The sequence below is a fragment of the Leptinotarsa decemlineata genome, unplaced genomic scaffold (assembly GCF_025532065.1).
Source record: "Leptinotarsa decemlineata unplaced genomic scaffold, Ldec_3_MD MMD2_tig00004307_RagTag_RagTag, whole genome shotgun sequence".
NCBI lineage: Eukaryota > Metazoa > Arthropoda > Insecta > Coleoptera > Chrysomelidae > Leptinotarsa > Leptinotarsa decemlineata.
In genome coordinates this window covers 9,354,299-9,370,038 of record NW_027412606.1, presented here as the reverse complement: position 1 = coordinate 9,370,038, position 15,740 = coordinate 9,354,299, and the positions used below count along the sequence as shown (strand labels likewise).

The 15,740-nt window shown below is 35.9% G+C and overlaps 1 protein-coding gene across 1 annotated transcript in view; it reads right to left on the bottom strand.

Moving 5' to 3' along the window:
- SLO2 (slowpoke 2) overlaps nucleotides 1–15,740 on the bottom strand; it is a 226,691-nt gene that overhangs the window by 87,326 nt on the left and 123,625 nt on the right. Inside the window, exons 10-11 of the mRNA XM_074178939.1 lie at nucleotides 13,281–13,430; nucleotides 508–812 (exon numbers count right to left, since the gene is read on the bottom strand). Coding sequence (XP_074035040.1) covers nucleotides 508–812; nucleotides 13,281–13,430 — 455 coding nt within the window. The remainder of the gene's footprint in view (nucleotides 1–507; nucleotides 813–13,280; nucleotides 13,431–15,740) is intronic.

The window sequence follows — 15,740 nt, the reverse complement described above, 5'->3', positions numbered from 1 at the left end:
ATTATTTGTTTTACATTTCCTTTGAAAATAAAGTTAGGAGACAATAAAAACGAAATTCTCAAATTTCGGTTTTACCCGGATATTTCCGAAACTACTCGGAATATTAAAACTTTTTCAAAATGGCATATCATCAGGCACATGAATGCGCTTCTTTTCTCTATTCAATCGACCCCGTAACACTAACCGTTTCCGATATCCCCATGTTGTTCATTATCTTGGACACAGTGTAATATATCTGATGTATGTCACCATTGGAAAATATTGAAATCTGATATAATTTTATTCATAGAATTTATTAATCAACCTGTATTCTGGAGCGCAACCGAATTAAAAAATTCTGCAACACATATCATTGGATGATCAATAACTGTAATATGTTCTGAAATTCATGATCCCATGCTAGTCGCACCCCGCTGAGCTCCCAACATCTGAACTATTTTTTCCCATAATAAGATGAGAAACATAAAATTGATGAAAAACTAGCCATGCGCTTGCGACAACACTCACTGACACAGGTAGGGACTTGCAGAATAAGTTGAGGAGGGCTGGTACCGTCTTTAGAAGTTGTTAGATTTCCAATGGACTTGATCTCATCCTTGGTGGTAACAATCAGTGGATCCCCAGATACATTATTGTTATCCGGCTTCTGATTGGCGACACTGAATGCGGAGTTTTCTTCCTTGGTTATACTCATGTAATAACAGGTATCGTCTTTTTTCATTATGTGACGTGGACCAGGGTTTAATAATATAGTGTCTTCATAGAATTCGGGTAGTTGAGCAGGTCGAACACCTACTAGAGCCACCCCGTATCTGTAAAAGGAAAGAATATCAGTGCCTGTAGTTTACGTGGTTCAGACAATGATATGTTTTCGAATATTGTAGAAAAAATTATTATTCATTCATTTTTCTATCGAAGAGAAATTAATCGTTCGTAATCAAACGTTCACAAAAATATTATAATGGTTACTCTAAAACGATTCCTCTAATTGGAAAAGATCGGCTCATCAAAGAAGATGTGCGACATATAGATTCATTAAGATTGCCGTCAAAATATTTGAATCATGTTCGAGTTATACAAGGTGTTCCAAATTAAGTCGGTACCATTGCCAAACTCCATTATTATTGATGCTACGAATTCGGCTAACTGATCAAACTAGTAGAGTAAACTAGCCGTATATGGAATACTTCCTTTGCAGCAAAAGTAATATCGCCATCTTGGTCAGAGGTTGCATCTTTAGATGCAACCAACTGATCTTCAGCCTTTCCCGTTTTAGTAAATGTTCACATTTATTTATTGTATCATTCTATTATTATTATTATCATTATTATCTATCTTCCAATAGAGTAATCAGAAGCTCTTTCTATTATGTTTCACCCCTACCAATACCGTGGAGCATTTTGCAGCTGTCGATTGCCAGTATTGGTTCGAACACATGGTGTAACGTTCGTTAGATTTTTGCACGTGTTTAAATAAATATCTATTGTGACTCCATGTATAGACATTTTTGCAAGATTCCTGTATGAGCGTGAAGGTAGGTAGTAGTTGATTGTAAAATATTTTAAATATTTCATTAAACTTTTGTTTTTGATGTTTTCCAATTTTTTTATAAATATTCAAAAGGTCGGTATTGTGGAATACCAAGTTGGGTCTGAATGTGGAATATTCTGGACAATAATTCCATCAAAATCAAAATATGAAGAGATTAGTACTTTTTGATCATTCCCATATTGATATCAATTTAGGAGCCACCGGTATACAGCTTGTAAAATTTGATTTTTTTTTTGGACTCTGTGAAGTACTAACTTCACATCAAATGTTTTGGATTAGTAGGCTATGTCCGAAAGAAAACATGAATTCGGCCTTTTGCTCGAAGAAAAGGTCTTAAGTGAGTTCGCAGCTTTTTTTTTCTTTTCTAGGAGGTTACGAAGTTGGAGTTTTGAAAGAAAACTCGACTTTGTAAATAAAATATTATATTGAATAATAAAAAAATAAAAAAAACTGGGAAACAACAAAACAACAAAAAAATGTAATAATAAGAATCGGTGGATGATAAACAAAACGAAGGAAAACAAACTAAATTTCTGGTATGCAAGACACTAAACAATAAAAAAAAACTAAACAGTACTACTGAAGGTACTACTAGTTTTCATTTCCTAACGTCAACATCTATTTTTGCGTGCCTTCGCCGACTATGCTATCGTATACGGAGAGTGATTGTAATACTCAGCTCGACCAGCCTATGACATTTTAATACTGGTTTGAAACTTTAAAAGAATCAAAACACACGAAAAACATTTGCGCCACTCTGTATACTACTTTTTGGCTCACTCCTTCCCAAAATTCATACAAATGTTATTCAGACAAGTACATAAATCTCACCAACGACTATTTTCCAAATTTTTCCTCGGCTAATCCAAAGGTTTCGATCTCGAGTGGACGTAGTAATCCGTTATTCAATGTCGTGGAAAAACCTCACTTCACGGAGAGAATTTACTCGCTTTACCGGCCACGGTAGACAAAATTATTATTTCGAAATTTCACTATAAATCCACCAGATATTCGCTCATACGCTCAAATTAACACTTCTTTATTTCCTTAATAAACCCATATAAATCGCGCTATTTCTCCAATCTTTGAAATATTACTTATTATCGCTCGTTGTTTTCGCTCTATCCCCTCGATACGCGGCGTCGCAACTTTTTTTTTCAAAATCTTTTAACTCGCTCCCCTACGCTTAAAGACCTCCGTCCACGATTTTTCTTTTCCCACTGCCTCTCGCCGGCCACTTTTTCAAGATCCGTTTCCCTGTTCCAAAATCTTCGTCACCTCCCTCGACCAATTCCGGGAGGCTCTCTTTCTCTCGGGGTCAACTTCAATTAGTCGAGATCATGATTAATTAACCCATAACCCCGCCTTTTTTTTTAATGGACGCTGAGCTCGGTTTCAAGTCTCAGAATTCCACGAAATTGTTCACTCAGCAAAACTTCGAAAGCCTTTTGTTTAGATTACTGTCGCCAATCTACAAGTCTTTATGACCTAGGCTGTTTATCTTATTCAAGATTTCCGTCCAGCGGTCCCGTATTTGGAATAATAATATATGACCCACAAGTGTTCTTACATAAACAATTTCTCCTTCTCGCTAGTTAGCCGATAAATTTTAAACTGGTATTTCCTTCATGACTGAAATCGTTTTTTTTTTTTTTTTTTTCTTGAAGCGATAATTTTTTTTCGAACGTCGCCGGTGAAATTTGGGGATTTCATGCAAATGATTCTATGTTTTAAAATACATTGCTAGATATTACAAGCTGTTTCAGCCTATTGGGCATCGTCAGTACCGGGCAGGCGGTCCTCGATTGAAGACAAAATGACGTAATCCATCTTGAGTTCCTGCAGGTTGAAGCCTGGCTCCCTTCCCCTTTCAACTGGTGTTTGTCAGAGAGACAAACGGGTTATGACTGGTGTTAATTGGTGGCATGAAAGTCTTGAGACATCCATACCGCCCTTCGCTGTATACCCCTACCTGGCTGGGGTGAGATGGATGAAGATATTATTCATCCGTTAACGGAGGACATAGGGGCCTCATGCGACAGAGTGTCGGGGCCTTCTATATCGGGAGGGGTCGTCTACAGCGTAATCTATAGCTTCCCTGACTAAAGAAGACAAAATGAGAAAAACCAAGAAAGTACTTGATGAAATTAGCTGCGTAAACGCAAGCGAAACATAAGTGGAACCACCTATTGGTGTGACACCCAAGTCAACTTGCCGAGTTTTTTATGTCAGTGTTGGTGCTTTGACCAATCAACCGACAACTGCAGTGGCAGAAATTTGGGAAGCTAACCTGAAGTGTCATCGGAAAACGAATCCACATGTTTCTAGAAATGATATGAAATCGAGAAAGGTTAATGCAGTCAAGCTGCTGGAAAATAATTCCATGAAAATCAAAAGATAAATAGATTAGTACTTTTTGATCATTCCCATATTGATTTCAATTTAAGAGCCAGCGGTATACAGCTGTTTCAGCCTATTGGGCATCGTCAGTACCAGGCAGGCGGTCCTCGATTGAAGACAAAATGAGAAAAACCAAGAAAGTACTTGATAAAAATAGCTGCGTAAACGCAAGCGAAACATAACTGGAACCACCTATTGGTGTGACACCCAAGTCAACTTGCCAAGTATATATATATTGAGTGTAGCAGACGATCTTCGAAATGAAAGATCTGTATATGAATTGGCATTTTCAAGTTGAATAAAATTAGCCACCGCTTCAGGTACCTTATAAAACTGATTGCTACCCACAACCTGATTGATACTTTCCATTGCGATATGCATAAAACAAGCGGCGATCCTTTACTGCTGCTGGACGAAGGGCTATGTACATTCGGTAAAATTCAATATATTCTTCAGTAACTACAAATCTCCTGTTTACACCATTCTTTGTTTGCTTGAGTTTCACAATTAATAACGTTCCCGAATCTTCAATACCATCTAATGTTATCTGGCTGATTTCACAAATTCGAATTCCAAATACAACAACAACCTTGGCCATTAAATATACTTCATCGGGAGAATTATTTAAAAAGTCACTAATATGTGTACTCGTAAATATCGCAGCTTTCCTAGGCGTGCAACCTATTCAATTTTGTTTCAGAAATGAAATTAGTTCGAAATATTTTGAAATGTCTACATTATTATTGGATTGTAACATACTTCTAATCATTGAATAATTCGACCACACTGTTGATGGCTTTTGTTGTTGTGCCAGTTCCGAAAAATAAGCCAATAACACCGTCTCCGAGGAAGAACTGCCTGCCTTTTTTATCTTCCATTCCATGAATTTTTCATAAATGTTTCGCGATATAGCTGGCAATAATTTTTGTGATGCTACTTTCGCTGCTTCTACTAACTCCGGTGGAGTCAGAGAAAACTTTTTTTTTTCAAAATAACTACTGACCACTAAGTTCGCGATTTTTAAATCGAATCACAGAAATAAATTGACAGATATCTGATTTTCTATTCATTGGTGTCATAGCAACGCTATCAGTACAACAGTTTACCTGTTTAAAAATTCAAATTTCACATCGATAATTTTCTTACTTTAAAATATTGTAATAATATGTATTTTCAATATCAAATCGTCATTTTTCCCGTCACAGAAAAAAAATGGTGCATTATACACGGGTAATATATTAGATTTTAGCTCTCAGTTTTTTGTCGACAGCACAACCTCGAACTAAAACCTCATACTTTTTTCTCTTGTATAATAAATAACTATTTATCAATGCGTCTTCGGTTTGGTAGCCAAATTTGAAACCCCTCAATTAGTAAACTAATCAGGGCGCATATAGCATAGGTATGGATCCAGACGTATACATCTTCATGGAAAGCTACTGTAACACAACGGAGATCAACAGTAATTACAGGAATCATTGGTCTCTGTCACAGATCTCGAACAATGCAAAAAGAGGAGAAAGGTAGATTGGCATGTTTCATGTGAATGTGTGGCCTTGGAACACAGGAGGTGAACAATTTATGTACAACCGAAAGTATATCTAGAAAAATATGACAAACACCGATGGAAGGTCCTGTACGATTTAGTACGGGCGGAAAATTGGTACAATTGCTCGTCTCACAATCCAAAAATCATAGATTTGAAGGCGACGAAAAGAAGAAAAAAAATGAATGAGAACAAGGAGAAAGGAAAAAAAGCAAAGAGAAGAAACGAAAGAATGTTGCGAATACAACTACAGCTACAAAAAATGGAAGAAGGAGAATGCAGAAGAAAAAAGGAATTAATAAATTGAGAAAAGAAATGAAAAAGAAAAACAAAAAACAGAAAATACAATGCAAAGAGGGACAAAAAAGGTACTGAGAAAGGAAAAGAAGAACAAAATAGAACTGGGAGAAATATCGTGGGTACAATTATAGCTACAAAATATTTCAAAATATTTTTCGCATTGAGAAGTGAAGAGAAGGCACAGCCAAAAGAAACTGATGATGTAAAGTTGTTCGAACAAACAGGCCATGGAAAAGAAGAAAAAAGTCACGTGGAAAATGGAAAAGACACTATACCAAAAGAACACATTGAAAATCAACTGGAGATTACTCACCGGGGCCTGGCAAAATACATTCGTTTGAAGAAAACAGTCTTATAGACAGTGACAGGACTATTTCAGGGTATGAAACTGAAGCCCTCAACATTTGATGATAATTCATCATGGTTGCTACCTCAATTTCAATTCAATTGAAAATATACTTTTTTGTCTGAAGAACGAATTCTTATTGACGAAGCTTTATGCGAAATGTAAATAACATATAAATGAAATCATGAAAGTAAAATCACAGAAAGTAAGTGATAACATGAACTAAAAAGGTACATGTAAATAACAATATCCTAATACAAACGTTCAGGTTATAAGAACATGGTTAATAAAATGAAAGAAATCAATTCAAACCAAATTAAATCAAATCAATAAAATACCGAAAATATTAGAGTTAGTCATACTTAATTAAAATTATCATCGTAGAATTCTGCTAAGCTATAATGAGAGTCTTTCAACTCTTTCTTAATAGCGCTAAGGTTATTTAAGGTTCTTATAGCTTAAAGAAGGTGATTGAACATTTCGAGTCCATTGTAAATAATGGAATCTTTAACTAGGGCCGAAGAAGGCAGCGGTTATTTGAAGCTGAATCTTTGCCTGGTTTGATACACTGGCTCATCCAAGTTGTTAAGAGAAGGCAGATTGTCTCATATATAAACAAGGAAATTATAACGAGACCTCGAACTGCCGTCAGACCATAGAGAAAATTGATACTGCTCTAATTTTAGCACTACGGGGTCAAGCCCTGTGAATGATCGGTAACATCCGTAGAGGAGTCGGAATAATTGACAGAGGATCGTGGAAGTTCCAGTGGAAGTTCCAGAAATGCGCTATGGATAGTTTTCGAAACGAAAAGTTCATTTATGAAGCATTTATGAAGCATGGACGGTTTGAAAACCATCAAGATACCGCAAGTATCGAGGTGAGGTAAACATCCAATGATGTATTGATACCTATTGGTAGCTAATGTTTGGGAATACAATATAATGCTAATGATTCGCCAAGATGGTGAACTATGCATCAAGCAGACTGGTTTTTTGTGATTGAGTAACTTGTAAAAGGCTAAATCCGACAAAATTACATTTGTGACACTTCATCGACACCTGCAGTTTCAATAAATAGATTTATCTTTTATTCTCTCGTGGATTTTAACTGATAGTTCGGAAAATATTCAATATGCAAGATCCTTCTCCAAACCATATTGCAAATATTGATTGAGCATTAGAGAAAATCCATAAAATTGTATCAATTACAATCATAATTTCTCAACGGCCTCGAACGGTGAACGTAAATCTCGTTTCCTCTGCCAATTCTTACGACCTCATAAACGTTGGCAAATTTAATGCCCTGAACAATTACGTTCAGGCATCCTATTATATCTTCGAAATTGGAAAAGATTTCCTCAGGGAAAGGGTATTATAATGGAAAGCAGCTACAACATTTCGAATATATATTTCATCGAAATCCATTGAGAATTATAGATTTTATGTGAAAGAAAATTAAAAATGTTGATAATATTCACACATTAGAATAGCGTAGTCAATGGTTTGATGAATATTAGTAGATTATTGTGTGCCGAAGAAGCTACATGACACCATTATGTATTTGAGCTAGTTCAGCGGGACGAAATAGTGTACTGGCAATGAGATTACAAACTTCTAATTCGATTGTGTCAATATCAAATTCCGTGTACACAAGCGTAGAGTCGACAAAAAAACCATCAAAGAAAGAATAGAAATATTTGAAAATATATTTTCAGTCTCACATTAGGTGAAATCCTTAGTTCAGTGAAAGAGAGGCACTACGAGTGAAAAAAATTATCACCTTGTGAATATTAATTCAGTTCTGGATCCTTCTCTACAACAAGTCTTCAGTAGCCAAGGTCATCCATATGGAGAACCACCAGTCGAAAAAGAAAAAGCCACAAATATATTTCACAACACACATTCAGTCAAAGTTTCATAGAAATGAAAATCACGGATCAACTCCTGTTATCTGAAAGCATCTTTTGTGCGATGGTAATATTACATACAATTTTCAAACCAGTTAGAAAATCATTCTCAAGTTCATCAATCTGAGTTTGTTCGCTTCAACACGATCCATTCATTCCATTGAAGAATGAAATTAATCGTACTGATAACGCCTGCGGCATGCGATCTGTTTCACTGCGACTTCTGCAGAACTATTGTGATGCTCCTTGGTTATTAGAGCTACTCATCTAGTTTGATATCTTCAGTGAGATTCCAAAGCCTTGATAATGGCTTCCTCATATAGCTCATAGCCTCTGGTTTCTCATTCCACAATCTCCCATACCTTAACTTTGCATACCTTAACGCTTTGCATTCACATAGCACTCTAGTAGGTTCTGTTTCTTCCGTCAGGTCCAAAATGCTTGAATGTTTTATGGGATGGCAATGCACCGCCATTAGACCTGCTATTACTCTTTCAATCTTGCGGTTGTGATTTAACAGGTCTTCCGTAAATATGGGCAAAGTTTCTTTTATAACCTATTCCGTCTTGTTCCACCAATTTAGCAATTTGGCTTGCATCCACGAATCGGATACTTGTCTTCGCCAGCCCACAGAAGGGTTCTGGACCAATCATGACCTTGACGCACCTTTCCCGGTTGAAGCATCGACTTCCTCATTGCCCTTTTGTCCTTCGTCTCCGGGTATACAGGCTACTGTAACGCTATTGTGGGAACCTAGCTTATTAAGGGCGTTTACAAGTAGTGAAAAAAGACTTCGTAGGGTTGAAAAGACTTCGTAGGCTGAGCATCTTCTGCCTTAACAATTTTTTTAGGCAGAGTTCGATTGCAGTAATTCATGTCTGTCCTGCCACTGTCGTATCCTGTGCGATGCCTTTGAAGAGTTGAATTGATGTCAATTTCACGTTGAATTATTGAATATTAACTGACAGACTGATGTGTATTGACCGACCAGCCGCTTTTAACGATTTCTTACTTTAACTGGGAATAGCTTGGTGACGACAATATACAGGGTCTAACACGAGTACGTTAAAATATTCAAGTAACGTATTCCTGAGACAATTTTGAGAAAAAAAGTCTATATGAACCTGTGTCCGAAAATGCTTCGTTTCGGAGATGCGGGGTGTTGAAATTGAATTTTATTCTTCGCTTTTTGTAACATCTAGAGGGCGCTGCGTACGCTGTCATTATTTATTTCAAATTGCCCTAACTTTTTTGACAGTAAACTTTTGGTACTTTTCATGAAAAAAACCTAATTCACACACCTTTTCCAAGTAAAAATAGTACACCTTCTCAACAACGCTGAAATTGATCGTTTTCGAAATATTTACAATTTTCCATATCGATGCATATTACTTTACAGCCAAATTTGATTTCAATAATTTTTGTCACTCTCCGCTTGCAAATTAAGTTAATTAAATCGAGTAGGCTATGAAAATAGAAGTTCGCTGTCACATTTTTAACTATCAATTGACAAATTTACAGTTCGGAGTTTATGAAGTGAGTTTTTGGTACCATGCCCGACTTTACGAATGCTGAAATGGCTGATATGGTTTTTGCATACGGCTTGGCTGACGGAAAATCAAGCGAGGCCAGACGCATCTATCAGGAAAGGTATCCCCAACGCGTGACTCCTTGTGCAGCGACATTTACGAATCTTTTCCGGCGATTTTCCGAATCTGGAAGTTTTGAAACAAATTCTGCAGTAGGACGGCCACGGACTACAAGAATTGTAGAATTGGAGGAGGCGGTTCTCGAAAAAATTAGTGACCATCCAGAGACGAGTAGGAGAAAAATTTTTCAAACTTTGAATCTGAGTCACATGACAGTTTACAGAATTTTCAAGGAACAGCAATTATATCCTTATCATATTCAGCGTGTCCAGGCGCTTACTCTACGTGATTTCCAACCACGTATCTCAATGGCTTGAAAGAAAAGTCGAACAACATCCTTTAAATTTTATCGAAAATCCTCTTCACAGATGAGGATAATTTTCCAAGAATTGGTATCATGAACTTCCATAACAACCATATCTGGGCGGAAGATAATCCACATGCGATAACGCAAACTCATTTTCAAGACAGATTCCCTTTTAATGTATGGGTAGGCATAATTGGGGATTATTTAATTGAGCCCTATTTTCTCCCCTTACGTTTGAATGGAGATACTCACCTATATTTTTTGGAACACGAGCTTCCCCAAAGTAGCAGATCACTTATGGAAGATGTTCCCATTGGTCTCTGAAATCACTCTTGGTTTATGTACGATGGAGCTCCTGCTCATTTTAATGTGATAGCAAGACATTTTTAGACGTAGCATATCCCCAACGATGGATAGGAAGAGGAGGCACTGAGCATTGGCCCCCAAGGTCAACGGAACTCAATCCCGTCGATTTTTTTTTTGGGGACACCTAAAGTCACCAGTTTATGCTAGCCCCATTGGAAACGAGGAAATATTGAGGTATCGCATCATAGCTTGCTGCGAAACGATAAGAAACAATCCGGGCATTTTTCAACGGGTTCGGAATTCTTTGATGAATAGAGCATAAGCTTGTATTACTGTTGGGGGTCGTCACTTTGAACAGTTGTTGTAATATTTGTTTTGTTTAATTTTTATATGTTTATTTTCCTAATAAATAACATAGTACTTCTCCGAATTGTTTTTTTACAAACTCCGAAATGTAGCACTTTCTGAGTGAATAATTGAAACTGACAATTTTTTAAAATTTGGATTCAATAATCAGTTCGATAATGCTCAGTTTATAAGAAGTCTGTACGGGTATACTGCGTATAAAGATTGATGAAAGTAACTAAAATTCCAACAATCTATATTTCGAAAACGAATCATTCTTTTTTGAAGATTTTATAGGAAAAAGTTTTTTTTTGATGAGATCCACCACATACTTAGTTTTTGTAATGTTCTCAGCAACTTCACTTAGCGCCCTAGGAGCTAAGTAATATGCATCGATATAGAAAATTATAAATATCTCAAAAACGATCACCTTCAGCGTTGTTGATGAAGTGTACCTTTTTTACTTGGGAATGTTATGGAAATTAGGTTTTTTCATGAAAAGTACCAAAAGTTCACTGTCAAAAAAGTTAGGGCAATTAGAAATAAATAATGACAGCGTACGCAGCGCCCTCTAGAATGTACATGAAAATTAATACGAGATTATGATTTCCCACGTAAAAAAAACCCCGGGTACCGAATTTCGTGCAAATAACTTATTTTTTGCAAGAATTATTTTCAAAAATCGAACAAAAAAATTCAATTTCAACACTCCGTATCTCCGAAACGAAGCATTTTAGGACACAAGTTCATGAAGACTTTTTTTCTTAAAAATGTCTCAGGAATACGTCACTTGGATATTTTAACGTACTTATGTTACACCCTATAGAAAAAAAATTCAAGGATGAGTCTTTTGCTGCTATTGGTGTGGTGAATAAGCAGTTTCGGCGGCACCTTGTTGAGTTTTTTGAATAAGAGACGCTGGTTTGGCCACGAAAAAGATTTGAATAATAAAGATGTATGGCGTACTGTAGATCAATATTTTCCTCAGGGATTCTCTTCCCTCAAAGTTCATGTTCACTCTTTGTATCGATAGGTTGTTGAGTCGATATAGTTGTTTCAAATGAAGTGTTTTCATTGATTCGGTCGTTACTTGATGAAGATCCTTAATAATTCCATAAACTACACCTTACACATTAGCTTTTTCATAGTCAATTAGATACCATTAATCGATTCAAGCGAAACATATCGTGATATATTTTTGTAATGAAGTTCTTGGAGATCAAATCGTTAGGAGTAGTTAATGAAATTCAAATGAAGTATTGTAGTACCATTCGTACCTAAGTGGTGATCATTATCGTCAATGATGTTTCCCGTTGTATTTGGGATCATGTACGTCAACCAGTGCTCCAGGAACCTATCTTCATCTGACTCATACAATTCAGAATCATATCAACACTGACCATGTCTTGTATAGTAATGATACAAGTATTGTGAACATTATGTCATCGTTATTTGATTTTATGCCTTTCAATCGGATGACAGCTAGATGTGGCGTCGCCATTATGAGATCAATTTCTTAATTATGAGCAAAACATAAAGAATAAGAATGGAAAAGGAACCTATCGGGGCTAATTTATATTTTGCATTATGAAATGCTTGGACATTTATCGCTTTTCGAAAATGGTTTCGCTGGCAGTATTCATCAATTAAATTAAAAAATTATAAAATCGTTTTACTTGTGAGTAGTTGTCATAGACAGTTTCACCAGAACCTAAATGACTGAGTCATTTCATTTGCAACTCTGTAAATGATTGGAATTTAGTGTATGTATTTTATTATTGCGAATAAAATTATTATCATTATCATTATCACTAGTATTTTTTTCACTGTAGTATGCGCTGGTCAGGCTCTATTCCCCGAAGTCCCGATACATTCGAGAGGGCGCGCCAGCATTATTAACCATCTCTTATCACCACTCCCCACACCGTAGGGTAAGTGATCATTGGGTCCGAGAATCATGTGCCCTGAACAAGCGAAGTGAGCCAAGAATGACAGTCTTCTGCATCTGTCCGGCTAAGATTTCGGCCTCAGTGCGGCAAGCCGGTTTGATTTTAAAATTCAATACTAGGAACCATCTTGACAGAATTGTCTGGATAGAGTCTGCGGAGTTCAGAGAGAAAATCTCGATATATTGTCTAGTTTTACTCCTCTTTACGAACGGTATTTTTCCCGCCAGGAGCTGAAAAAGAAAAATATCGTCTTGCTCTGGTGGTTGAGACTACATTAGACTCATTAGCTTACATGAGCCTGAGGGTGGGGAACGAATAGTTTTGAAAAATTCAGCACTTCTTATTGCCCACAACGGAATCAATATCCCCCGGAGCATAGGTCAACATCGGTGTCTCTTCAATACCGTAATAGTGTCGTAGATGGTAATATAGAACTCTTAGGGCCGCGTTATGTCGATATTTATAAGCCGAAACCACCAAGACCTATTATTATTATTCATTAGAAATCGATATGGGTGTCCCCGATTCAGAAAATGTTACATAAAATATCAATAACCACAAAATTGTTTGTTATATGTGACCTTCAGGAAGAATTATATTGTTTGCAATTAACTGAGTTTCTAGAAATGCTACTTTCATAAGTTCTCCTAAAATGGTGACAATATTACTCACTTTCTATGTGAATGGAAACTGGCGTACGTAAAACTCTTTCCCTCGTATTCACCAAAAAAACGGCTGTCTTCTAGTTTGATATGATAAATTTCATTTCCCGAACACCTGCCGTAGAGCCTATGCCATTCTTCTTGTGATTGTTGGCCTTCCCTGAAAATATAATGATATTTTTGAATAAAACTGAACTTGTGTTGAACCGAAGAATAACGTGAAACTGCACGCATTTTGTCACTATTTCGAAAACTGATCACATAGTTCTTTATAGAACAATCAAAAACGTTCTATATGTTTCAAATAATTCTAATTGACTGATGAACAATATTGATGGGATAATTTTCTACGATTCCATAGGTTTAATCAACCAAATTTTAAAATAGAGTGTGTAACTGATGTGCTGACTCTGATTTCAGAAGGTGATTCCTTTTTCCCATATTTTCATTGAAACGTATGTCCTCAATCGTTTCTTCTTTCGAATAGCAGAGGTTCAAGTTGTGATGAGAAAGCTGGTGCTGAAAAAATATTCCGTCGGTTATGATCAAACTTTGTTTTTAGAAATGAAAGGCTAATATTAATGTTTCTCAGAATTGGTAAAAGTTTTTCTGCTTCATATTTGTGATAGAAATCATTGTTCACGTTCAGTTTTTATCAATATGAGAATAAAAAACTGAAATAACAACTCTTTAATCCCGTGAGTTTTTGATGTGTTGTGTGTCGAAAAAAGAATAGAAAGTGATCATCTGCCTGTCTGTAGGGTGTATATGGAGCAATGATCTGATGACGCCTTTTTCCCTAATTCTGGCCAAAACAGTTACCATATAAAAACTGGAATTAAAAACTGGATATTGTATGTATCTGTAACAGCACATGTTGAACGTTCTGGTAGACTGAGGACAATGATGACAAAACAGATGATGATCCTTCAATAAGTAACTCAATTCAATAGAAGTTTCTCCCAAGTATGACGTATACACAGTTTTTAGAAGACACAATCAGAATCAGAATCATTTATTCATCACAAAAGAATACACATTGTGTGGTGAAAACTACAGAATAAGTAACTTATCGGACTAGTCACACTGGAAATTAACAATTCAAAATATTTCAAAATTCCTTATGTAAATAATCTTTCTGAAAAACTTGGATCAGTTCTAAATAATGAACACATCAAAATTGCGTTTGTGAATGCTGTAGGTAAAAGATTTTTTTCGAAACAAAAAAACAAAAACTCCGATGAATATGCAATCCAACGTCGTTTACAAAATTACCTGCAAGGATTGTCCAGAATATTATGTAGGGCAAACGGGACGTTACTTGAAAAACAGGTTTTCTGAACATGAAAGAGATACGAGAAAGTTAAATGTTGCCAATCCAACTGCCCTCGTTGAACACACACTTTGCAATCCCCAAGATTTTAGATATTCAACCTTTATTATGTAGACGACTGTTCAGTGAGATGATCCACATTTCCAAACAAAAAAAAAGTTAACACTAGAAGGGACATAGAAGGACTGAATAGTGCTTATTTTAATTTATTAAATCGTATTCCTTAATACTTTAATACAGATAAGTTCTCACCATCCTGTGTAATCTGATATCCTTCCCTTGATATCGTTTTCATTTTTAATGTGTCTGTGGTGTATGTGTTTTCATTTGGTTAGTCCTCATTTTCGTTTGTACCTATGTTGTCTGACACATATATTTTAAACTTTTTTTTTGACGTGGATAACTAATGTTTGGTAAGTGCACCTATTTGTTTCTCTTTTACATAATATGAGATTGTTATAAACCTCATTTATTTTGCAATATGTATTGGCATATACTGTTCACTCAATAAATTTTATTATAGAGCCCTGATGATGAATTTAATAAAGTCCGAAACGGTGGCATGAAACTAAATTGTATATCTACGAACATTTTTTATCCCTTTTCCAACCAATAGAAAAAACCGCTTTTGAATATAATTTTAAAATATATTCAGGAGCGCAGAAACATTTCTACGCTGTAGAAAGCTTTATCACTGAGATATGTTGATATTCTAGTCCTAACTGCTGACTTGCTACCGCTCATATCTATTAGATTTTTCATCTTATTGAAACATTTCACACCAACATATTTTGGGGAATTTAGACCAATTAGAAGCCTGGAAAAGGGCTGATGAATATTTACCTTATTCCTTGTATCATATGCATGTATTTGGTAATTCTTCAGAAATGTATTTTCATTGTCCTTTATAAACAATATTAGGTTCAAGATGTACGAGGCAAGGTAGCGTTAGTATTTTAGAATTTCGGAATAGTGACTTACAAGATTATGAAGCGTGAGTTTTATTCATAGCTCTGACGAAAAGCCCCTAGTATGTGTGTTGAGGATCACCAAAATATTATCCTATATTGCAGTCCGTAATAAAGAATTCTCAGTATATCAGCTGATACTGTATCCCTCAGATTCCCAATAATGTAT